The 22,860-nt window shown below is 42.6% G+C and overlaps 1 protein-coding gene across 1 annotated transcript; it reads left to right on the top strand.

Moving 5' to 3' along the window:
- The first annotated feature begins 15,528 nt into the window (after nucleotides 1-15,528).
- Nucleotides 15,529-16,435, top strand: ier3 (immediate early response 3). Its single transcript, XM_061892527.1, has one exon. It carries the CDS (start codon nucleotides 15,635-15,637, stop codon nucleotides 16,154-16,156), a length of 522 nt encoding a protein of 173 aa, XP_061748511.1. The 5' UTR covers nucleotides 15,529-15,634; the 3' UTR covers nucleotides 16,157-16,435.
- The last annotated feature ends 6,425 nt before the right edge of the window (nucleotides 16,436-22,860 follow it).

Raw genomic sequence — 22,860 nt, 5'->3', positions numbered from 1 at the left:
ATTACTTTTATACCTGTTGGGAGTGTATTCCACATTACTTTTATACCTGTTGGGAGTACATTCCACATTACTTTTATACCTGTTGGGAGTACATTCCACATTACTTTTATACCTGTTGGGAGTACATTCCACATTACTTTTATACCTGTTGGGAGTACATTCCACATTACTTTTATACCTGTTGGGAGTACATTCCACATTACTTTTATACCTGTTGGGAGTACATTCCACATTACTTTTATACCTGTTGGGAGTACATTCCACATTACTTTTATACCTGTTGGGAGTACATTCCACATTACTTTTATACCTGTTGGGAGTACATTCCACATTACTTTTATACCTGTTGGGAGTACATTCCACATTACTTTTATACCTGTTGGGAGTACATTCCACATTACTTTTATACCTGTTGGGAGTACATTCCACATTACTTTTATACCTGTTGGGAGTACATTCCACATTACTTTTATACCTGTTGGGAGTGTATTCCACATTACTTTTATACCTGTTGGGAGTACATTCCACATTACTTTTATACCTGTTGGGAGTACATTCCACATTACTTTTATACCTGTTGGGAGTACATTCCACATTACTTTTATACCTGTTGGGAGTACATTCCACATTACTTTTATACCTGTTGGGAGTACATTCCACATTACTTTTATACCTGTTGGGAGTACATTCCACATTACTTTTATACCTGTTGGGAGTACATTCCACATTACTTTTATACCTGTTGGGAGTACATTCCACATTACTTTTATACCTGTTGGGAGTACATTCCACATTACTTTTATACCTGTTGGGAGTACATTCCACATTACTTTTATACCTGTTGGGAGTACATTCCACATTACTTTTATACCTGTTGGGAGTACATTCCACATTACTTTTATACCTGTTGGGAGTACATTCCACATTACTTTTATACCTGTTGGGAGTACATTCCACATTACTTTTATACCTGTTGGGAGTACATTCCACATTACTTTTATACCTGTTGGGAGTACATTCCACATTACTTTTATACCTGTTGGGAGTGCATTCCACATTACTTTTATACCTGTTGGGAGTACATTCCACATTACTTTTATACCTGTTGGGAGTACATTCCACATTACTTTTATACCTGTTGGGAGTACATTCCACATTACTTTTATACCTGTTGGGAGTACATTCCACATTACTTTTATACCTGTTGGGAGTACATTCCACATTACTTTTATACCTGTTGGGAGTACATTCCACATTACTTTTATACCTGTTGGGAGTGTATTCCACATTACTTTTATACCTGTTGGGAGTGTATTCCACATTACTTTTATACCTGTTGGGAGTACATTCCACATTACTTTTATACCTGTTGGGAGTACATTCCACATTACTTTTATACCTGTTGGGAGTACATTCCACATTACTTTTATACCTGTTGGGAGTACATTCCACATTACTTTTATACCTGTTGGGAGTACATTCCACATTACTTTTATACCTGTTGGGAGTACATTCCACATTACTTTTATACCTGTTGGGAGTACATTCCACATTACTTTTATACCTGTTGGGAGTACATTCCACATTACTTTTATACCTGTTGGGAGTACATTCCACATTACTTTTATACCTGTTGGGAGTACATTCCACATTACTTTTATACCTGTTGGGAGTACATTCCACATTACTTTTATACCTGTTGGGAGTACATTCCACATTACTTTTATACCTGTTGGGAGTACATTCCACATTACTTTTATACCTGTTGGGAGTACATTCCACATTACTTTTATACCTGTTGGGAGTACATTCCACATTACTTTTTTACCTGTTGGGAGTACATTCCACATTACTTTTATACCTGTTGGGAGTACATTCCACATTACTTTTATACCTGTTGGGAGTACATTCCACATTACTTTTATACCTGTTGGGAGTACATTCCACATTACTTTTATACCTGTTGGGAGTACATTCCACATTACTTTTATACCTGTTGGGAGTGCATTCCACATTACTTTTATACCTGTTGGGAGTACATTCCACATTACTTTTATACCTGTTGGGAGTACATTCCACATTACTTTTATACCTGTTGGGAGTACATTCCACATTACTTTTATACCTGTTGGGAGTACATTCCACATTACTTTTATACCTGTTGGGAGTACATTCCACATTACTTTTATACCTGTTGGGAGTACATTCCACATTACTTTTATACCTGTTGGGAGTGTATTCCACATTACTTTTACACCTGTTGGGAGTGTATTCCACATTGATGTGGCACAGAAGGAGAATGAGTTAAGACCTTTGTTAAATGTGGTGTGTGGAGCGCCCCCTGGTGTTTTGGTCCTGGTGCTCATTTTGAGCGTTGAAAGCAGTGATTTGAGGTTATTATTATTGTGTTGTTTATTCACTTGGGTTTTACACTTTTGGTATTGGAAATATTTTCTGTCCGTGTCTTTTATGGCAGCTAATAAGTCTGGAATGATCCATGGTTCAGAGCGGGCTTTGATCCTGACTGTTCTCATGTGAGTCAAATCATTTAGTATCACTAGGAATGATGTTTTGAAGTCAGCCCAAACATCTTCAAGCAGCTTTCAGGTGAGCACAGAAGACCATGTAGTCCCAATCACCTCATTTCAGGTGAGCACAGAAGACCATGTAGTCCCAATCACCTCATTTCAGGTGAGCACAGAAGACCATGTAGTCCCAATCACCTCATTTCAGGTGAGCACAGAAGACCATGTAGTCCCAATCACCTCATTTCAGGTGAGCACAGAAGACCATGTAGTCCCAATCACCTCATTTCAGGTGAGCACAGAAGACCATGTAGTCCCAATCATCTCATTTCAGGTGAGCACAGAAGACCATGTAGTCCCAATCACCTCATTTCAGGTGAGCACAGAAGACCATGTAGTCCCAATCATCTCATTTCAGGTGAGCACAGAAGACCATGTAGTCCCAATCACCTCATTTGAACTTGAAGTGATCACTGTTGTATTTTTAAGGATCTTTTAAAGAGCTGTTTTGTGGACATTGGCTTCAGGTTGACTTATTTTGTGTGTGCAGAAGGTGATATGTGTAGTGATCACTAAGACCACACATCATGTGATCACTAAGACCACACATCATGTGGTCACTAAGACCACACATCATGTGGTCACTAAGACCACACATCATGTGGTCACTAAGACCACACATCATGTGATCACTAAGACCACACATCATGTGATCACTAAGACCACACATCATGTGGTCACTAAGACCACACATCATGTGATCACTAAGACCACACATCATGTGATCACTAAGACCACACATCATGTGATCACTAAGACCACACATCATGTGATCACTAAGACCACACATCATGTGATCACTAAGACCACACATCATGTGATCACTAAGACCACACATCATGTGATCACTAAGACCACACATCATGTGATCACTAAGACCACACATCATGTGGTCACTAAGACCACACATCATGTGATCACTAAGACCACACATCATGTGGTCACTAAGACCACACATCATGTGGTCACTAAGACCACACATCATGTGGTCACTAAGACCACACATCATGTGATCACTAAGACCACACATCATGTGATCACTAAGACCACACATCATGTGATCACTAAGACCACACATCATGTGATCACTAAGACCACACATCATGTGATCACTAAGACCACACATCATGTGATCACTAAGACCACACATCATGTGATCACTAAGACCACACATCATGTGGTCACTAAGACCACACATCATGTGGTCACTAAGACCACACATCATGTGATCACTAAGACCACACATCATGTGATCACTAAGACCACACATCATGTGATCACTAAGACCACACATCATGTGGTCACTAAGACCACACATCATGTGATCACTAAGACCACACATCATGTGATCACTAAGACCACACATCATGTGATCACTAAGACCACACATCATGTGATCACTAAGACCACACATCATGTGGTCACTAAGACCACACATCATGTGGTCACTAAGACCACACATCATGTGGTCACTAAGACCACACATCATGTGGTCACTAAGACCACACATCATGTGATCACTAAGACCACACATCATGTGGTCACTAAGACCACACATCATGTGATCACTAAGACCACACATCATGTGATCACTAAGACCACACATCATGTGATCACTAAGACCACACATCATGTGATCACTAAGACCACACATCATGTGATCACTAAGACCACACATCATGTGATCACTAAGACCACACATCATGTGATCACTAAGACCACACATCATGTGATCACTAAGACCACACATCATGTGGTCACTAAGACCACACATCATGTGATCACTAAGACCACACATCATGTGGTCACTAAGACCACACATCATGTGGTCACTAAGACCACACATCATGTGGTCACTAAGACCACACATCATGTGATCACTAAGACCACACATCATGTGATCACTAAGACCACACATCATGTGATCACTAAGACCACACATCATGTGATCACTAAGACCACACATCATGTGATCACTAAGACCACACATCATGTGATCACTAAGACCACACATCATGTGATCACTAAGACCACACATCATGTGGTCACTAAGACCACACATCATGTGGTCACTAAGACCACACATCATGTGATCACTAAGACCACACATCATGTGATCACTAAGACCACACATCATGTGATCACTAAGACCACACATCATGTGGTCACTAAGACCACACATCATGTGATCACTAAGACCACACATCATGTGATCACTAAGACCACACATCATGTGATCACTAAGACCACACATCATGTGATCACTAAGACCACACATCATGTGATCACTAAGACCACACATCATGTGGTCACTAAGACCACACATCATGTGATCACTAAGACCACACATCATGTGATCACTAAGACCACACATCATGTGATCACTAAGACCACACATCATGTGATCACTAAGACCACACATCATGTGATCACTAAGACCACACATCATGTGATCACTAAGACCACACATCATGTGATCACTAAGACCACACATCATGTGATCACTAAGACCACACATCATGTGGTCACTAAGACCACACATCATGTGGTCACTAAGACCACACATCATGTGATCACTAAGACCACACATCATGTGATCACTAAGACCACACATCATGTGATCACTAAGACCACACATCATGTGATCACTAAGACCACACATCATGTGATCACTAAGACCACACATCATGTGATCACTAAGACCACACATCATGTGGTCACTAAGACCACACATCATGTGATCACTAAGACCACACATCATGTGATCACTAAGACCACACATCATGTGATCACTAAGACCACACATCATGTGATCACTAAGACCACACATCACTATTTGTGATATCATGCTGCTCTGATGTGAGGATGACGTCTATGGTTGACTGGGTGGAAACACACCTGTGGGGAGTCTTATTAGCTGGGAGAGAGCGTGCAGGTTACAGAGTTTGTACGCTCTTTCCAAAGGTAATATTTGCTAAATTAATATTTGCAAATATTTGCAAAGTTAATATTTGCAAATATTTCCAAAGTTAATATTTTGCAAAGTTAATATTTCATCATTGATATATAAACTGTCAGACACGTGCGTGGTGGCTAGTAGTGTCTTTCAGTAGGCCTTTAAGTGTCTTTCAGTAGGCCTTTAACTGTCTTTCAGTAGGTCTTTAACTGTCTTTCAGTAGGCCTTCAACTGTCTTTCAGTAGGCCTTTAAGTGTCTTTCAGTAGGCCTTTAAGTGTCTTTCAGTAGGCCTTTAACTGTCTTTCAGTAGGCCTTTAACTGTCTTTCAGTAGGCCTTTAAGTGTCTTTCAGTAGGTCTTTAACTGTCTTTCAGTAGGCCTTTAAGTGTCTTTCAGTAGGTCTTTAAGTGTCTTTCAGTAGGCCTTTAACTGTCTTTCAGTAGGCCTTTAACTGTCTTTCAGTAGGCCTTTAACTGTCTTTCAGTAGGCCTTTAACTGTCTTTCAGTAGGCCTTTAAGTGTCTTTCAGTAGGCCTTTAAGTGTCTTTCAGTAGGTCTTTAAGTGTCTTTCAGTAGGCCTTTAACTGTCTTTCAGTAGGCCTTTAAGTGTCTTTCAGTAGGTCTTTAAGTGTCTTCCAGTAGGCCTTTAACTGTCTTTCAGTAGGCCTTACAGTAGGTCTTTAAGTGTCTTTCAGTAGGCCTTTAACTGTCTTTCAGTAGGCCTTTAAGTGTCTTTCAGTAGGCCTTTAACTGTCTTTCAGTAGGCCTTTAAGTGTCTTTCAGTAGGTCTTTAAGTGTCTTTCAGTAGGCCTTTAAGTGTCTTTCAGTAGGCCTTCAACTGTCTTTCAGTAGGCCTTTAAGTGTCTTTCAGTAGGCCTTTAAGTGTCTTTCAGTAGGCCTTTAAGTGTCTTTCAGTAGGCCTTTAACTGTCTTTCAGTAGGCCTTTAACTGTCTTTCAGTAGGCCTTTAACTGTCTTTCAGTAGGTCTTTAACTGTCTTTCAGTAGGCCTTTAAGTGTCTTTCAGTAGGTCTTTAAGTGTCTTTCAGTAGGCCTTTAACTGTCTTTCAGTAGGTCTTTAACTGTCTTTCAGTAGGCCTTCAACTGTCTTTCAGTAGGCCTTTAAGTGTCTTTCAGTAGGCCTTTAAGTGTCTTTCAGTAGGCCTTTAACTGTCTTTCAGTAGGCCTTTAACTGTCTTTCAGTAGGCCTTTAAGTGTCTTTCAGTAGGTCTTTAACTGTCTTTCAGTAGGCCTTTAAGTGTCTTTCAGTAGGTCTTTAAGTGTCTTTCAGTAGGCCTTTAAGTGTCTTTCAGTAGGCCTTCAACTGTCTTTCAGTAGGCCTTTAAGTGTCTTTCAGTAGGCCTTTAAGTGTCTTTCAGTAGGCCTTTAAGTGTCTTTCAGTAGGCCTTTAACTGTCTTTCAGTAGGCCTTTAACTGTCTTTCAGTAGGCCTTTAACTGTCTTTCAGTAGGTCTTTAACTGTCTTTCAGTAGGCCTTTAAGTGTCTTTCAGTAGGTCTTTAAGTGTCTTTCAGTAGGCCTTTAACTGTCTTTCAGTAGGTCTTTAACTGTCTTTCAGTAGGCCTTCAACTGTCTTTCAGTAGGCCTTTAAGTGTCTTTCAGTAGGCCTTTAAGTGTCTTTCAGTAGGCCTTTAACTGTCTTTCAGTAGGCCTTTAACTGTCTTTCAGTAGGCCTTTAAGTGTCTTTCAGTAGGTCTTTAACTGTCTTTCAGTAGGCCTTTAAGTGTCTTTCAGTAGGTCTTTAAGTGTCTTTCAGTAGGCCTTTAACTGTCTTTCAGTAGGCCTTTAACTGTCTTTCAGTAGGCCTTTAACTGTCTTTCAGTAGGCCTTTAACTGTCTTTCAGTAGGCCTTTAAGTGTCTTTCAGTAGGCCTTTAAGTGTCTTTCAGTAGGTCTTTAAGTGTCTTTCAGTAGGCCTTTAACTGTCTTTCAGTAGGCCTTTAAGTGTCTTTCAGTAGGTCTTTAAGTGTCTTCCAGTAGGCCTTTAACTGTCTTTCAGTAGGCCTTACAGTAGGTCTTTAAGTGTCTTTCAGTAGGCCTTTAACTGTCTTTCAGTAGGCCTTTAAGTGTCTTTCAGTAGGTCTTTAAGTGTCTTTCAGTAGGCCTTTAAGTGTCTTTCAGTAGGCCTTTAACTGTCTTTCAGTAGGCCTTTAAGTGTCTTTCAGTAGGCCTTTAAGTGTCTTTCAGTAGGCCTTTAACTGTCTTTCAGTAGGCCTTTAACTGTCTTTCAGTAGGCCTTTAACTGTCTTTCAGTAGGTCTTTAACTGTCTTTCAGTAGGCCTTTAAGTGTCTTTCAGTAGGTCTTTAAGTGTCTTTCAGTAGGCCTTTAACTGTCTTTCAGTAGGCCTTTAACTGTCTTTCAGTAGGTCTTTAACTGTCTTTCAGTAGGTCTTTAACTGTCTTTCAGTAGACCTTTAACTGTCTTTCAGTAGGCCTTTAACTGTCTTTCAGTAGGCCTTTAAGTGTCTTTCAGTAGGCCTTTAAGTGTCTTTCAGTAGGCCTTTAAGTGTCTTTCAGTAGGCCTTTAACTGTCTTTCAGTAGGTCTTTAACTGTCTTTCAATAGGCCTTTAACTGTCTTTCAGTAGGTCTTTAACTGTCTTTCAGTAGGCCTTTAACTGTCTTTCAGTAGGCCTTTAAGTGTCTTTCAGTAGGCCTTTAACTGTCTTTCAGTAGGTCTTTAACTGTCTTTCAATAGGCCTTTAACTGTCTTTCAGTAGGTCTTTAACTGTCTTTCAGTAGGCCTTTAACTGTCTTTCAGTAGGCCTTTAAGTGTCTTTCAGTAGGCCTTTAAGTGTCTTTCAGTAGGCCTTTAACTGTCTTTCAGTAGGTCTTTCAGTGTCTTTCAGTAGGCCTTTAACTGTCTTTCAGTAGGCCTTTAAGTGTCTTTCAGTAGGCCTTTAAGTGTCTTTCAGTAGGCCTTTAAGTGTCTTTCAGTAGGCCTTTAACTGTCTTTCAGTAGGTCTTTAACTGTCTTTCAATAGGCCTTTAACTGTCTTTCAGTAGGTCTTTAACTGTCTTTCAGTAGGCCTTTAACTGTCTTTCAGTAGGCCTTTAAGTGTCTTTCAGTAGGCCTTTAACTGTCTTTCAGTAGGTCTTTAACTGTCTTTCAATAGGCCTTTAACTGTCTTTCAGTAGGTCTTTAACTGTCTTTCAGTAGGCCTTTAACTGTCTTTCAGTAGGCCTTTAAGTGTCTTTCAGTAGGCCTTTAAGTGTCTTTCAGTAGGCCTTTAAGTGTCTTTCAGTAGGCCTTTAACTGTCTTTCAGTAGGCCTTTAAGTGTCTTTCAGTAGGCCTTTAACTGTCTTTCAGTAGGCCTTTAAGTGTCTTTCAGTAGGCCTTTAACTGTCTTTCAGTAGGACTTTAAGTGTCTTTCAGTAGGCCTTTAAGTGTCTTTCAGTAGGCCTTTAAGTGTCTTTCAGTAGGCCTTTAACTGTCTTTCAGTAGGTCTTTAACTGTCTTTCAGTAGGTCTTTAAGTGTCTTTCAGTAGGCCTTTAAGTTGACGCTGACCTCCTTTTGTGTGTTCCTGCTGGGAAGGTCCCGCCCCCTTCCTGTGGTTGGTCAGTGGACCAGCCAATAGGACACCTCCGGGCCTTTCCTGGGTCAGAGCAAGTCCACAGCTTCCAGGAAGAGGCTATAGCTCCGCCCACAGGCCGGTGGGAGGAGTCACAGCATCCGCCCACCTCCTGCTGGACCAATCAGAAGCAGATGAAGAAACACAACACAACTAACACCTTCATGTGTGTACTGTTGTGTTGTGTTGTGTTGTGTTGTGTTGTGTTGTGTACTCTCATATAGTGTTGTGTTGTGTTCTCTCACACACTGTTGTGTTCTCTCATATAGTGTTGTGTTCTCTCACACACTGTTGTGTTGTGTTCTCTCTTACAGTGTTGTGTTGTGTAGTGTTATGTCCTGTTGTGTTCTCTCATAGTGTTGTGTTCTCTCACACACTGTTGTGTTGTGTTCTCTCACACACTGTTGTGTTCTCTCATATAGTGTTGTGTTCTCACACGCACACTGTAGTGTTGTGTTCTCTCTTATAGTGTTGTGTTGTGTAGTGTTATGTCCTGTTGTGTTCTCTCACAATGTGTTGTATAGTGTTGTGTTCTGTCGTCTATTGTTTTGTCTCATTGTGTTGTTTAGTGTCATATTGTGTAGTGTAGTATTGACTAAGCAGTGGGCGTGGCCTGGATGAAGTGTGTGCGTGGACGGTCAACACCTGCTGGACGACGCCCGGATCTGCACGTAGGCCCGTTCCCATGGCAACCAGCCAGCGCTGCCAATCAAGAGGGGCTTTGATCACGGCCCTGACCCACATGGCACTGTCGCCATGACCACACACACACACGGGCACACAACACACACACACACACACACAGTGACACACTACACAGAGGTAGTAACACAAACAGTAACACACTACACACAACCAGTAACACACTACACAGAGTCAGTACCACACTACACACAGTAACACACTACACAGAGTAACACACTACACAAAGTCAGTACCACACTACACACACAGTATCACACTACACACAGTAACACACTACATAGAGGCAGTAACACACTACACACACAGTATCACACTACACTACACACAGTAACACACTACATAGAGGCAGTAACACACTACACACACAGTATCACACTACACTACACACAGTAACACACTACATAGAGGCAGTAACACACTACACACACAGTATCACACTACACTACACACAGTATCACACTACATAGAGGCAGTAACACACTACACAGAGTCAGTACCACACTACACACACAGTATCACACTACACACAGTAACACACTACACAGAGTCAGTACCACACTACACACACACACAGTATCACACTACACACAGTAACACACTACATAGAGGCAGTAACACACTACGCAGTCAGTATCACACTACACACAGTAACACACTACACAGAGGTAGTAACACAAACAGTAACACACTACACACACACAGTAACACACTACACAGAGTCAGTACCACACTACACACACACACAGTATCACACTACACACGGTAACACACTACACAGAGTCAGTAACACACTACACAATGGCAGTAACATACACAGTAAGAAACTACACACACACAGTATCACGCTACACACACACAGTAAGACACTACACACACACACACACACACACACACAATATCACACTACACACAGTAAGACACTACACACACACACACACACACACACAGTATCACACTACACTACACACAGTAAGACACTACACACACACAGTATCACGCTACACACACACACAGTACGACACTACACACACACACACACACAGTATCACACTACACTACACACAGTAAGACACTACACACACAGTAAGACACTACACACACACACACACACACACACACAGTATCACGCTACACACACACACAGTACGACACTACACACACACACACACACACACACACAGTATCACACTACACTACACACAGTAAGACACTACACACACACAGTAAGACACTACACACACACACACACACACACACACACAGTAAGACACTACACACACACAGTAAGACAGTACACACACACACTACACTACACACAGTAAGACACTACACACACACAGTAAGACAGTACACACACACACTACACTACACACAGTAAGACACTACACACACACAGTAAGACAGTACACACACACACTACACTACACACAGTAAGACACTACACACACACAGTAAGACACTACACACACACACACACACACACACACACAGTAAGACACTACACTACACACAGTAAGACACTACACACACACAGTAAGACACTACACACACACACACACACACACACAGTAAGACACTACACTACACACAGTAAGACACTACACTACACACAGTAAGACAGTACACACACACAGTAAGACAGTACACACACACACTACACTACACACACACAGTAAGACACTACACTACACACAGTAAGACACTACACTACACACAGTAAGACAGTACACACACACAGTAAGACAGTACACACACACACTACACTACACACACACAGTAAGACACTACACACACACAGTAAGACACTACACACACACACACACACACACACACAGTAAGACACTACACTACACACAGTAAGACACTACACTACACACAGTAAGACAGTACACACACACAGTAAGACAGTACACACACACACTACACTACACACAGTAAGACAGTACACACACACAGTAAGACAGTACACACACACACTACACTACACACAGTAAGACACTACACACACACAGTAAGACACTACACACACACACACACACACACACACACAGTAAGACACTACACTACACACACACAGTAAGACACTACACACACACAGTAAGACACTACACACACACACACACTACACTACACACAGTAAGACACTACACACACACAGTAAGACACTACACACACACACACACACACACACACACACAGTAAGACACTACACAGAGTCAGTGACACACTAACACAACATTTCCCGCCATGGAAAAGTTTCTGCCTTCATTTACAGTCAGAGAGGAAAAAGATGTGGGACAACTCTCTCACTCTCTCACTCTCTCACTCTCTCACTCTCTCACTCTCTCACTCTCATCTCAAACTGCTGACAAGTGGATTGTTTCCTGTAAACCCACCTTGGAGAAGGGACACTCTCCACAAGACCAGCAGGTGATGATGTCATCATCCAGAAGACCTGCAGGTGATGATGTCATCATCCAGAAGACCAGCAGGTGATGATGTCATCATCCAGCGTGACATCCTGTCACTGTGTCATCATCAAACTTCTGCTTTTGTACAACTTCACATTTTACTGCAACAAGTCTGTGTGGCAAACCACAGACATGAACACATGACTACAACACTCACTTGTTCACACATCAACACATGAATACAACATGTGTTCATACATTAAAACATACATCAACACAACATTCTAGTAGTCACGTGTTCATACATCAATACATTGTAACAGACATGAAAACATGAATACCACATAAGTTAAAACATTCATATGTGGAGACATGAACACATGACTACAACATTCTAGTAGTCACATGTTCATACATCAATACATTGTAACAGACATGAAAACATGAATACCACATAAGTTAAAACATTCATATGTGGAGACATGAACACATGACTACAACATTCTAGTAGTCACATGTTCACACAGGAATGTGTTAAAACATACATGAAAAGGTGAATACAACATGTGTTCATACATGAGTACATTAAAGCACACATGAAAAAATGAATACATCATTGCAGTATTCTTGTGTTCATACATGAACGTGTGAATACAATGTATTCATTTGTCCATATGTGAATACATGAAAACATGACTACAACATTGTAGTGCTCACATTATTTGTACACAAACACACTGAAATATACATGACACATGACTACAAAATTCATGCATTTATGTTTTGAGTCATGGATACATTGAAACCAACATGAATACTACATTCATGTATTCACACATGCATACAACATTCATGTGTTCATACTTGAATACATGAACAAAACATTTATGTATTCGTACTACAATAATGTATTCATGGTTGACACACGAATACAATAAAGCATGAACATATAAATGCAAGATTAATGTTTCCATCTCTTCATTCATGAAGAGATTGAAACATGAATACATGAATACAACATGTGTAAATCATTAATACAGCATCCATGCGTTGTACATCAACACATTAAAAGATGAATACATGAAAAGAACGTGCACGTGTGAAAACATTAATACTACATTCATGTGTTACACATGAATACATTAAAACATGAAATCAACATTTATGAATATTTACACATGTATTCAACACTCATGTATTCATACGTGAATTAAACCTACATGAATACAACATTATCATACATAAATACTACTTTCATGTATTCATACATGAATTAAACCTACATGAATACAACATTATCATACATAAATACTACTTTCATGTATTCATACATGAATTAAACCTACATGAATACAACATTATCATACATAAATACTACTTTCATGTATTCATACATGAATTAAACCTACATGAATACAACATTATCATACATAAATACTACTTTCATGTATTCATACATGAATTAAACCTACATGAATACAACATTATCATACATAAATACTACTTTCATGTTTCCATACATGAATATTTTAAAATATGAACCCATGAATACAAAATGTATGTATCCACACATGAATAGTTTGACACATGAATTCAACATTCATGTGTTCATACACTAAAACAACACTTATGTGTTAACCATGAATATATAAAAACATGACTACCTGAATACAAAATGTGTTTATTTGCAGGCTCATACGTGAATACATGAAAACATGAACAGCTGTCCATCCATCCATTTTCCTACTGCTTGTCCCTCTCTATTGCAAATTAATGTATTCACGTGTTCATTCATAAATGCGCTCAAAGGGCTACTGAAATGAAATGTTCTTATTTAAACGGGGATAGCAGCTCCATTCTATGTGTCATACTTCATCATTTCACCATATTGCCATATTTTTGCTGAAAGGATTTAGTAGAGAACATCCAGGATAAAGTTGGCAACTTTCAGTGCTAACAGAAAAGCCCTGCCTGTAGTGGAAGTCGCAGACGATGATGTCACAAGTGTGATGACTCCTCACATATTCACATTGATTTTAATGGGAGCCTCCAACAAAAACAGTTATTCGGACCAAGAAATTGACAATTTCCCCAATAATTTGAGCGAGGGTGAAAGATTTGTGTTAGAGGATATTGATAGTGACGGACTAGAAAAAAAGTAAAAAAAAAAAAACCTGATTGCATTGGGAGTGATTCAGATGTTTTTAGACACATTTACTAGGATAATTCTGGGAAATCCCTTATCTTTCTATTGTGTTGCTAGTGTTTTAGTGAGTTTAATAGTACCTGATAGTCGGAGGGGTGTGTCCACAGCCAGGTGTTGACGCCAGTGTCTCAGGGAAGTCGACAACAGCTTTATGGGCGACACAAGCTTGGCTGATATCCGGTAAGAAGCGACTTTTTACCACAATTTTCTCACTGAAACCTGCTGGTTGACATTTGGTTGAGATCCATGCTCGCTGTGATCCATAGTAAAGTTTCAACTCTGTTAATTTTAAACAAGGAATCACCGTGTGTTTGTGTGGCTAAAGGCTAAAGCTTCCCACCTCCATCTTTCTACTTTGACTCCTCCAATATTAATTGAACAAATTGCAAAAGATTGAGCAACACAGATGTCCAAAATACTGTGTAATTATGTCATTAAAGCAGACGACTTTTAGCTGTGTGTGTGTGCAGCGCTCATATTCATAACAGTCTGTGACGTCACGCGTACACGTCATCTTTATGCGACGTTTTCAAGAAAAAAGTCCCGGGAAATTTAAAATTGCAATTTAGTAAAGTAAAGCGGGCGTATTGTCATGTGTTGCAAAGTTAATATTTCATCATTGATATATCAACTATCAGACTTTCAGTAGGACTTTAAGCAGGACTACATCAACACAACATTCCTGTGTTCGTATATGAATGAATTAAAACATATATACATCAATTCATAACCAGATGAATACAACATTCATGTGTTCATATATGAAGATACTAACATATACGTCTGGTTTCTGAATGCGAGGCTTTACTTAACTTTATGAATCATATAACATTTGCTATGTGATCAAAGTGAAGATGACATTGTTGGTTCAACACACACACTCAGCTGGTGACGTCATGACATTCCTTAAATACATAATCGATGGTGGATCAAAGAAAAGTTTGGGGGATTTTAGTTGAGCAAGAAAGGCACTGCCGGGGGGCGTGGTCTGTGCGCAGTGGGCGTGTCCACAGTCCGGTCAGGGTATAAAAGAGAATTTTCCCGGCTGTGCTGCAGATTCATTCTTCTTGACGACAAAAGACGAAAAGAAAAGAAAAGAAAAGAAAAGAAAAGAAAAGAAAAGAAAAGAAAAGAAAAGAAAAGAAAAGAAAAGAAAAGAAAAGAAAAGACTAAAAGCGCCGCAAATGTTTCCTCCTTCCACTCCCACGATGACAACTTTCCAGAGGCGGGAGAGCATCGCCTCGTCTCGGCTGTCGACCCGCAGCACGCAGCCGGAGATCTTCACCTTCGAGCGGCTCGACTACCAAGCCGCCGCCGCCGCGTCCTCGTCGCTGGCGGGCCGGCCTAAGAAGCGCTGCACGCGGGTCATGTACCCCGCCAAGGTGCGCATGTACCTGCCGCCCCCGGAGAGAAGTCCGGCCAAGCGCTGGCTGCTCTTCCTGGTCCTGGTGCTCCTGTGGCAGATCTACACCGAGGAGCCCTGCCCCGACACGCCGCCCAGCGGTGCCCGCGGCCCGGCCGACACCCAGCAGGCCTCCCCCGCCGGTCCGGTGGCAACTCCCGCGGCCGCCGACAGCGCCTGCGAGGCGGCCGTCGCAGCCCCGGCCGGCCCGCTCCACGACTGCCCGGCGGCCGGCCAGCAGGGTGCCGGCAACAGCTACGTGGTGGCGCTGCTGGTCTACCACCGGCTGGGCGGGGACAAGTGAACCTCCGCACCCGCGGAAGACGCTGAGCGGACTCAGCCGAGGAAAGAGCTTCGTGCGCCGGCCAGCTGGCTGCCGGCGGCCCGGTGACGTCATGGAACCTCCAGGCGCGAAAGACTGGAAAAGAAGAAAGTTGGACTTGAATTATTGCTCATCAAGTGACTCACTGCACTGACACTTTTGTGCCGACAGGCCGAAATGACTCTTATTTACTTATTTATTGCCTCCTATTTGCTATTTATTACATCTTTGATAATAAAAACATGTGCCAAAGAATGACAAGTGCGTCTGTCCACTTTATTCAGAGCAAAACAAACATTTATTCAACTTTAGTCAAAGACAGGAATGTGTTTCAGCTTGTACAGTGTGTGATTCATTCATTCATTCATTCATGCCAGTTATGTAACATGAAAGAAGTCATGTCTCGGGCACAAAGACAACGCTCACATTCAGACTGAAATTACTTGATTTACCAATAACACATTTATATTTCATTCATGTAACCATTTTATTACTTTATCAACCTTAATATGATGCAAGTATGGTTGAAGCTGCTTCCATCACTCTGGTGTTCAAAAGTAAAGTGTTGTTGCAAACTTTAATGATAGCAGATGCTGATACTTGACATTATTATTTACTACATTGTTACATTTTTCATCACAATTTGGTGTAACATCAATGAAATATGTCAGTGATCTTCTACTATTGGCTCTAAAATGAATCCCTTGGAACTGCACTTTTCTAGCAATTATTCACAATCATCAATCTTTACATTTATGTAAGACAGTGGTCCTCAAATGGGGGTCTTCAAATACACCTGGGGGTACTTGAAGGTATGCCAAGGGGTACGGGAGATTTAAAAAAATATATATTCTAAAAATAGCAACAATTCAAAAATATTTTATAAATATATTTATTGAATAATACTTCAAGAAAATATGAATGTAAGTTCATCAAGTGTGAAAAGAAATACAACAATGCAATATTCAGTGTTGACAGCTAGATTTTTTGTGGACATGTTCCATAAATATTGATGTTAAAGATTTCTTTTTTTTTGTGAAGAAATGTTTAGAAGTAAGTTGATGAATCCAGATGGATCTCTATTACAATCCCCAAAGAGAGCTCTTTAAGTTGATGATTACTTCTATGTGGGGAAATATGCATTTATCATTCAATCACTTGTTCATTTTTAATTATTTTTATATCTTTGTTTCCAAATAGTTGAAGAAAGACCACTACAAATGAGCAATATTTTGCACTGTTATACAATTTAATAAATCAGAAAGTGATGACATAGTGCTGTATTTTACTTCTTCTTTCCATCAAAAATGCTGTGCTGTGATTAGTGGGTACTTGAAGTAAAAAAGATGTTGACATCACTGAAAAAAGGTTGAGAAGCACTGATGTAAGACAAGATGGTTCTCTTTTTTTTGTTCTTTAACACATTCTAACCCCTAAAATACAGCAAGCCATGCAGCTGCAGGCGGGAAAAAGGCAGCAACAATCCTCCATTTTCATGTGGCCACCTGAATATTAACCCGTGTTGGCCATATTGTTAGAAGCGCTAACGTAGAGGAACTACTTGTGGTGGTGCCGTGATCCCGGGGAGCTAACTAGCTTTTGCTGCTATATGTTGACACATTGAGCTGCTGCATCGCCTCTGAGTTGGTGAAAGTTGATTACATCCAATAATGGTGCTCACCTGGATAGTAGAAGCTTGTGGACATACACCCAGAAGTAGACAAAGTTCCCAAAAAAGTGCAGTTCCCTTTTTAAAGTCCTCCTAAAAGACTTATTTACTGAGTTTGTAAACAGTAACAAAATGGACAGAAGATAGTAAAACATATCACTTTAATATTGAGCCTATACTGATTCTTCCTTGGTATCGGTACTGTCGATATTGGTATCAAACAGCCAATGTTTTGTCTACAGCCAGGAGTGCTAGCGTGTGGTTAGCGGTTAGCATACCCTCCTACAGTGTGTAGTGGAGCATCTTCAGCTATTCCTCCAGAGAAGTGTGGGACCATAGTGGGACCATAGTGGGACCATAGTGGGACCATAGTGGGACCATAGTGGACCAAAGTGGGACCATAGTGGGACCATAGTGGGGAGGAGGTGTGTGGGACCATAGTGGGACCATAGTGGGACCATAGTGGGACCATAGTGGACCATAGTGGACCATAGTGGGACCATAGTGGGGAGGAGGTGTGTGGGACCATAGTGGGACCATAGTGGGACCATAGTGGGGAGGAGGTGTGTGGGACCATAGTGGGACCATAGTGGGGAGGAGGTGTGTGGGACCATAGTGGGGAGGAGGTGTGTGGGACCATAGTGGGACCATAGTGGGGAGGAGGTGTGTGGGACCATAGTGGGACCATAGTGGGACCATAGTGGGGAGGAGGTGTGTGGGACCATAGTGGGGAGGAGGTGTGTGGGACCATAGTGGGACCATAGTGGGGAGGAGGTGTGTGGGACCATAGTGGGACCATAGTGGGGAGGAGGTGTGTGGGACCATAGTGGGGAGGAGGTGTGTGGGACCATAGTGGGACCATAGTGGGGAGGAGGTGTGTGGGACCATAGTGGGGCCATAGTGGGGAGGAGGTGTGTGGGACCATAGTGGGGAGGAGGTGTGTGGGACCATAGTAGGGAGGTGTGTGGGACCATAGTGGGACCATAGTGGGACCATAGTGGACCATAGTGGGACCATAGTGGACCATAGTGGGACCATAGTGGGACCATAGTGGACCATAGTGGGACCATAGTGGGACCATAGTGGACCATAGTGGGACCATAGTGGACCATAGTGGGACCATAGTGGGACCATAGTGGACCATAGTGGACCATAGTGGACCATAGTGGGACCATAGTGGGACCATAGTGGACCATAGTGGGACCATAGTGGGACCATAGTGGACCATAGTGGGACCATAGTGGGACCATATTGGGGAGGAGGTGTGTGGGACTATAGTGGGGAGGAGGTGTGTGTGTGTGTGGGACTATAGTGGGGAGGTGTGTGTGTGTGGGACTATAGTGGGGAGGAGGTGTGTGTGTGTGTGTGTGTGGGACTATAGTGGGGAGGAGGTGTGTGTGTGTGTGGGACTATAGTGGGGAGGTGTGTGTGTGTGGGACTATAGTGGGGAGGAGGTGTGTGTGTGTGTGTGTGGGACTATAGTGGGGAGGAGGTGTGTGTGTGTGTGGGACTATAGTGGGGAGGTGTGTGTGTGTGGGACTAGGTGTGTGTGTGTGGGACTATAGTGGGGGAGGAGGTGTGTGTGTGTGGGGACTATAGTGGGGAGGTGTGTGTGTGTGGGACTATAGTGGGGGGAGGAGGTGTGTGTGCTGTGGGACTATAGTGGGAGGTGTGTGTGTGTGTGGGACTATAGTGGGGAGGTGTGTGTGTGTGTGTGGGACTATAGTGGGGAGGTGTGTGTGTGTGTGTGGGACTATAGTGGGGAGGTGTGTGTGTGTGTGTGGGACTATAGTGGGGAGGTGTGTGTGTGTGGGACTATAGTGGGGAGGTGGTGTGTGTGTGTGGGACTATAGTGGGGAGGGTGTGTGTGTGTGTGGGACTATAGTGGGGAGGTGTGTGTGTGTGTGGGACTATAGTGGGGAGGTGTGTGTGTGTGTGTGGGACTATAGTGGGTGAGGTGTGTGTGTGTGGGACTATAGTGGGGAGGTGTGTGTGTGTGTGTGGGACTATAGTGGGGAGGTGTGTGTGTGTGGGACTATAGTGGGGAGGTTGTGTGTGTGTGTGGGACTATAGTGGGGAGGTGTGTGTGTGTGGGACTATAGTGGGGAGGGTGTGGTGTGTGTGTGTGTGACTATAGTGGGGAGGTGTGTGTGTGTGTGGGACTATAGTGGGGAGGTGTGTGTGTGTGGGACTATAGTGGGGGAGGTGTGTGTGTGTGTGTGGGACTATAGTGGGGAGGTGTGTGTGTGTGTGGACTATAGTGGGGAGGTGTGTGTGTGTGTGTGTGTGGACTATAGTGGGAGGTGTGTGTGTGTGTGTGGGACTATAGTGGGGAGGTGTGTGTGTGTGTGTGGACTATAGTGGGGAGGTGTGTGTGTGTGTGGGACTATAGTGGGGAGGTGTGTGTGTGTGTGTGGGACTATAGTGGGGAGGTGTGTGTGTGTGTGGGACTATAGTGGGAGGTGTGTGTGTGTGGGACTATAGTGGGGAGGTGTGTGTGTGTGTGTGGGACTATAGTGGGGAGGTGTGTGTGTGTGTGTGGACTATAGTGGGGAGGTGTGTGTGTGTGTGTGGGACTATAGTGGGAGGAGGTGTGTGTGTGTGGGACTATAGTGGGGAGGTGTGTGTGTGTGTGTGGGACTATAGTGGGGAGGTGTGTGTGTGTGGGACTATAGTGGGGAGGTGTGTGTGTGTGTGTGTGTGTGACTATAGTGGGGAGGTGTGTGTGTGTGTGTGTGGACTATAGTGGGGAGGTGTGTGTGTGTGTGTGGGACTATAGTGGGGAGGTGTGTGTGTGTGGGACTATAGTGGGGAGGTGTGTGTGTGAGTGGGACTATAGTGGGGAGGTGTGTGTGTGTGGGACTATAGTGGGGAGGTGTGTGTGTGTGTGTGTGTGTGTGTGTGGACTATAGTGGGGAGGTGTGTGTGTGTGTGTGTGGGACTATAGTGGGGAGGTGTGTGTGTGTGGGACTATAGTGGGGAGGTGTGTGTGTGAGTGGGACTATAGTGGGGAGGTGTGTGTGTGTGGGATTATAGTGGGGAGGTGTGTGTGTGTGTGTGGGACTATAGTGGGGAGGTGTGTGTGTGTGTGTGTGACTATAGTGGGGAGGTGTGTGTGTGTGTGTGTGTGTGTGTGTGTGTGACTATAGTGGGGAGGTGTGTGTGTGTGTGTGACTATAGTGGGGAGGTGTGTGTGTGTGTGTGTGTGTGTGTGTGTGTGTGTGTGTGTGTGACTATAGTGGGGAGGTGTGTGTGTGTGTGTGTGTGTGTGTGTGTGTGTGTGTGTGTGACTATAGTGGGGAGGTGTGTGTGTGTGTGACTATAGTGGGGAGGTGTGTGTGTGTGTGGGACTATAGTGGGGAGGTGTGTGTGTGTGATGTGGTGTGTGTGTGTGTGGGACTATAGTGGGGAGGTGTGTGTGTGTGTGTGTGTGTGTGTGTGTGTGTGTGTGTGTGGGACTATAGTGGCAGGTGTGTGTGTGTGTGTGTGTGTGTGTGTGTGTGTGTGTGTGTGTGTGTGTGTGTGTGTGTGTGTGTGTGTGTGTGTGACTATAGTGGGCAGGTGCATGACATCAGTGATGTAAAGAAGCTGAGAAGTTTCACCAGACATTCTTGGAATGCTCAGACTCTTTGTTGTGTTGTGATGACATCATCATGTTTGTGATGATGTCATCCCAACACAACAATGACATCACCAGATGGACCAAGCCAAGTAAGAAGTCCAAATCCCACACATGAACCATGTGGACCTGACCAGTCCATGTGTGTGTTTCCTCCTGTCAATCACAAGTCATGTGTGTGTGACCTCGGGCTGCCTGGGGTCAGAGGTCACCAAACTCCTCCCAGCAGGTCTTCACGCAGCAACATGCTTTGGCAACACAAAAGTTCTCCAAAAGTTCCCACAATGTTGGAAGTAAGACTCTTCACCATTCATTCATTCATTGTGTGTGTAAGTAGCTTGAGGAAAGTGGCAAATGTGGCAACAAACACACACACACACACACACACACCTATTGGTACTTTAACTTTAAATTTAACACACACACACGCACAGACTCACAGATGTGTGTGTGTGTGTGTGTGTGTGTGTGTGAGTGCAAGCTGAAATAAAAGATGATGTCAGTGTGTGGTCACATGACGCCTGTGAAAGTGTGACAAAAGTCAAGTTTGCAGAGAGACTTCCTGCTGCTCCTCTTGCCCTCATTGCTGCAGCCTGACTCACACACCTCAGCCTGGACTCACTTCCTGCTGGGGAGGACCAGGGTGGAACATTCCACAGCCCCGTGGGACTGCAAGAAGACAAGAATGATACAGAGGACAAGAAGACAAGAATGATACAGAGGACAAGAAGACAAGAATGATACAGAGTACAAGAAGACAAGAATGATACAGAGGACAAGAAGACAAGAATGATACAGAGGACAAGAAGACAAGAATGATACAGAGGACAAGAAGACATGATGATACAGAGGACAAGAAGACAAGAATGATACAGAGGACAAGAAGACAAGAATGATACAGAGGACAAGAAGACATGAATGATACAGAGGACAAGAAGACAAGAATGATACAGAGGACAAGAAGACAAGAATGATACAGAGGACAAGAAGACATGAAAGACAGTATCAGGTTGGATTCTTCAGTGGAAACTTCAACTAATAACATCATTATCTTCATCATCATCATCATCATCATCATCATTTGGAAACAGAAAGTTATTTTCAGGTCTTTAATAACCTTCATTATTGTTATTTTTATCACTTATTATTGTTATTTGTGTCACTCATGATTGTTGTCATCTTCACATGTGAGCAACAATGAGAGTGAAGTTGCAGCACACGTCAGTCACATAATGATGCTACATAACATCCATCCATTTCATACCACCTATTCCCTTAATTGTATAATAAAAATATACATAATGATGCTACATAACATCCATCCATTTCATACCACTTATTCCTTAATTGTATAATAAAAATATACATAATGATGCTACATAACATCCATCCATTTCA

This window comes from Nerophis ophidion, linkage group LG01 (genome assembly GCF_033978795.1).
Source record: "Nerophis ophidion isolate RoL-2023_Sa linkage group LG01, RoL_Noph_v1.0, whole genome shotgun sequence".
In the NCBI taxonomy this organism is placed as follows: domain Eukaryota; kingdom Metazoa; phylum Chordata; class Actinopteri; order Syngnathiformes; family Syngnathidae; genus Nerophis; species Nerophis ophidion.
Note: the sequence above shows the minus strand (reverse complement) of the source record. Positions and strands in the feature narration are given on the sequence as shown.

What these genes read in the sequence shown, in the direction of transcription:
- ier3 (XM_061892527.1), top strand. Translation starts at nt 15,635, where the DNA reads ATGTTTCCTCCTTCCACTCCCACGATGACAACTTTCCAGAGGCGGGAG.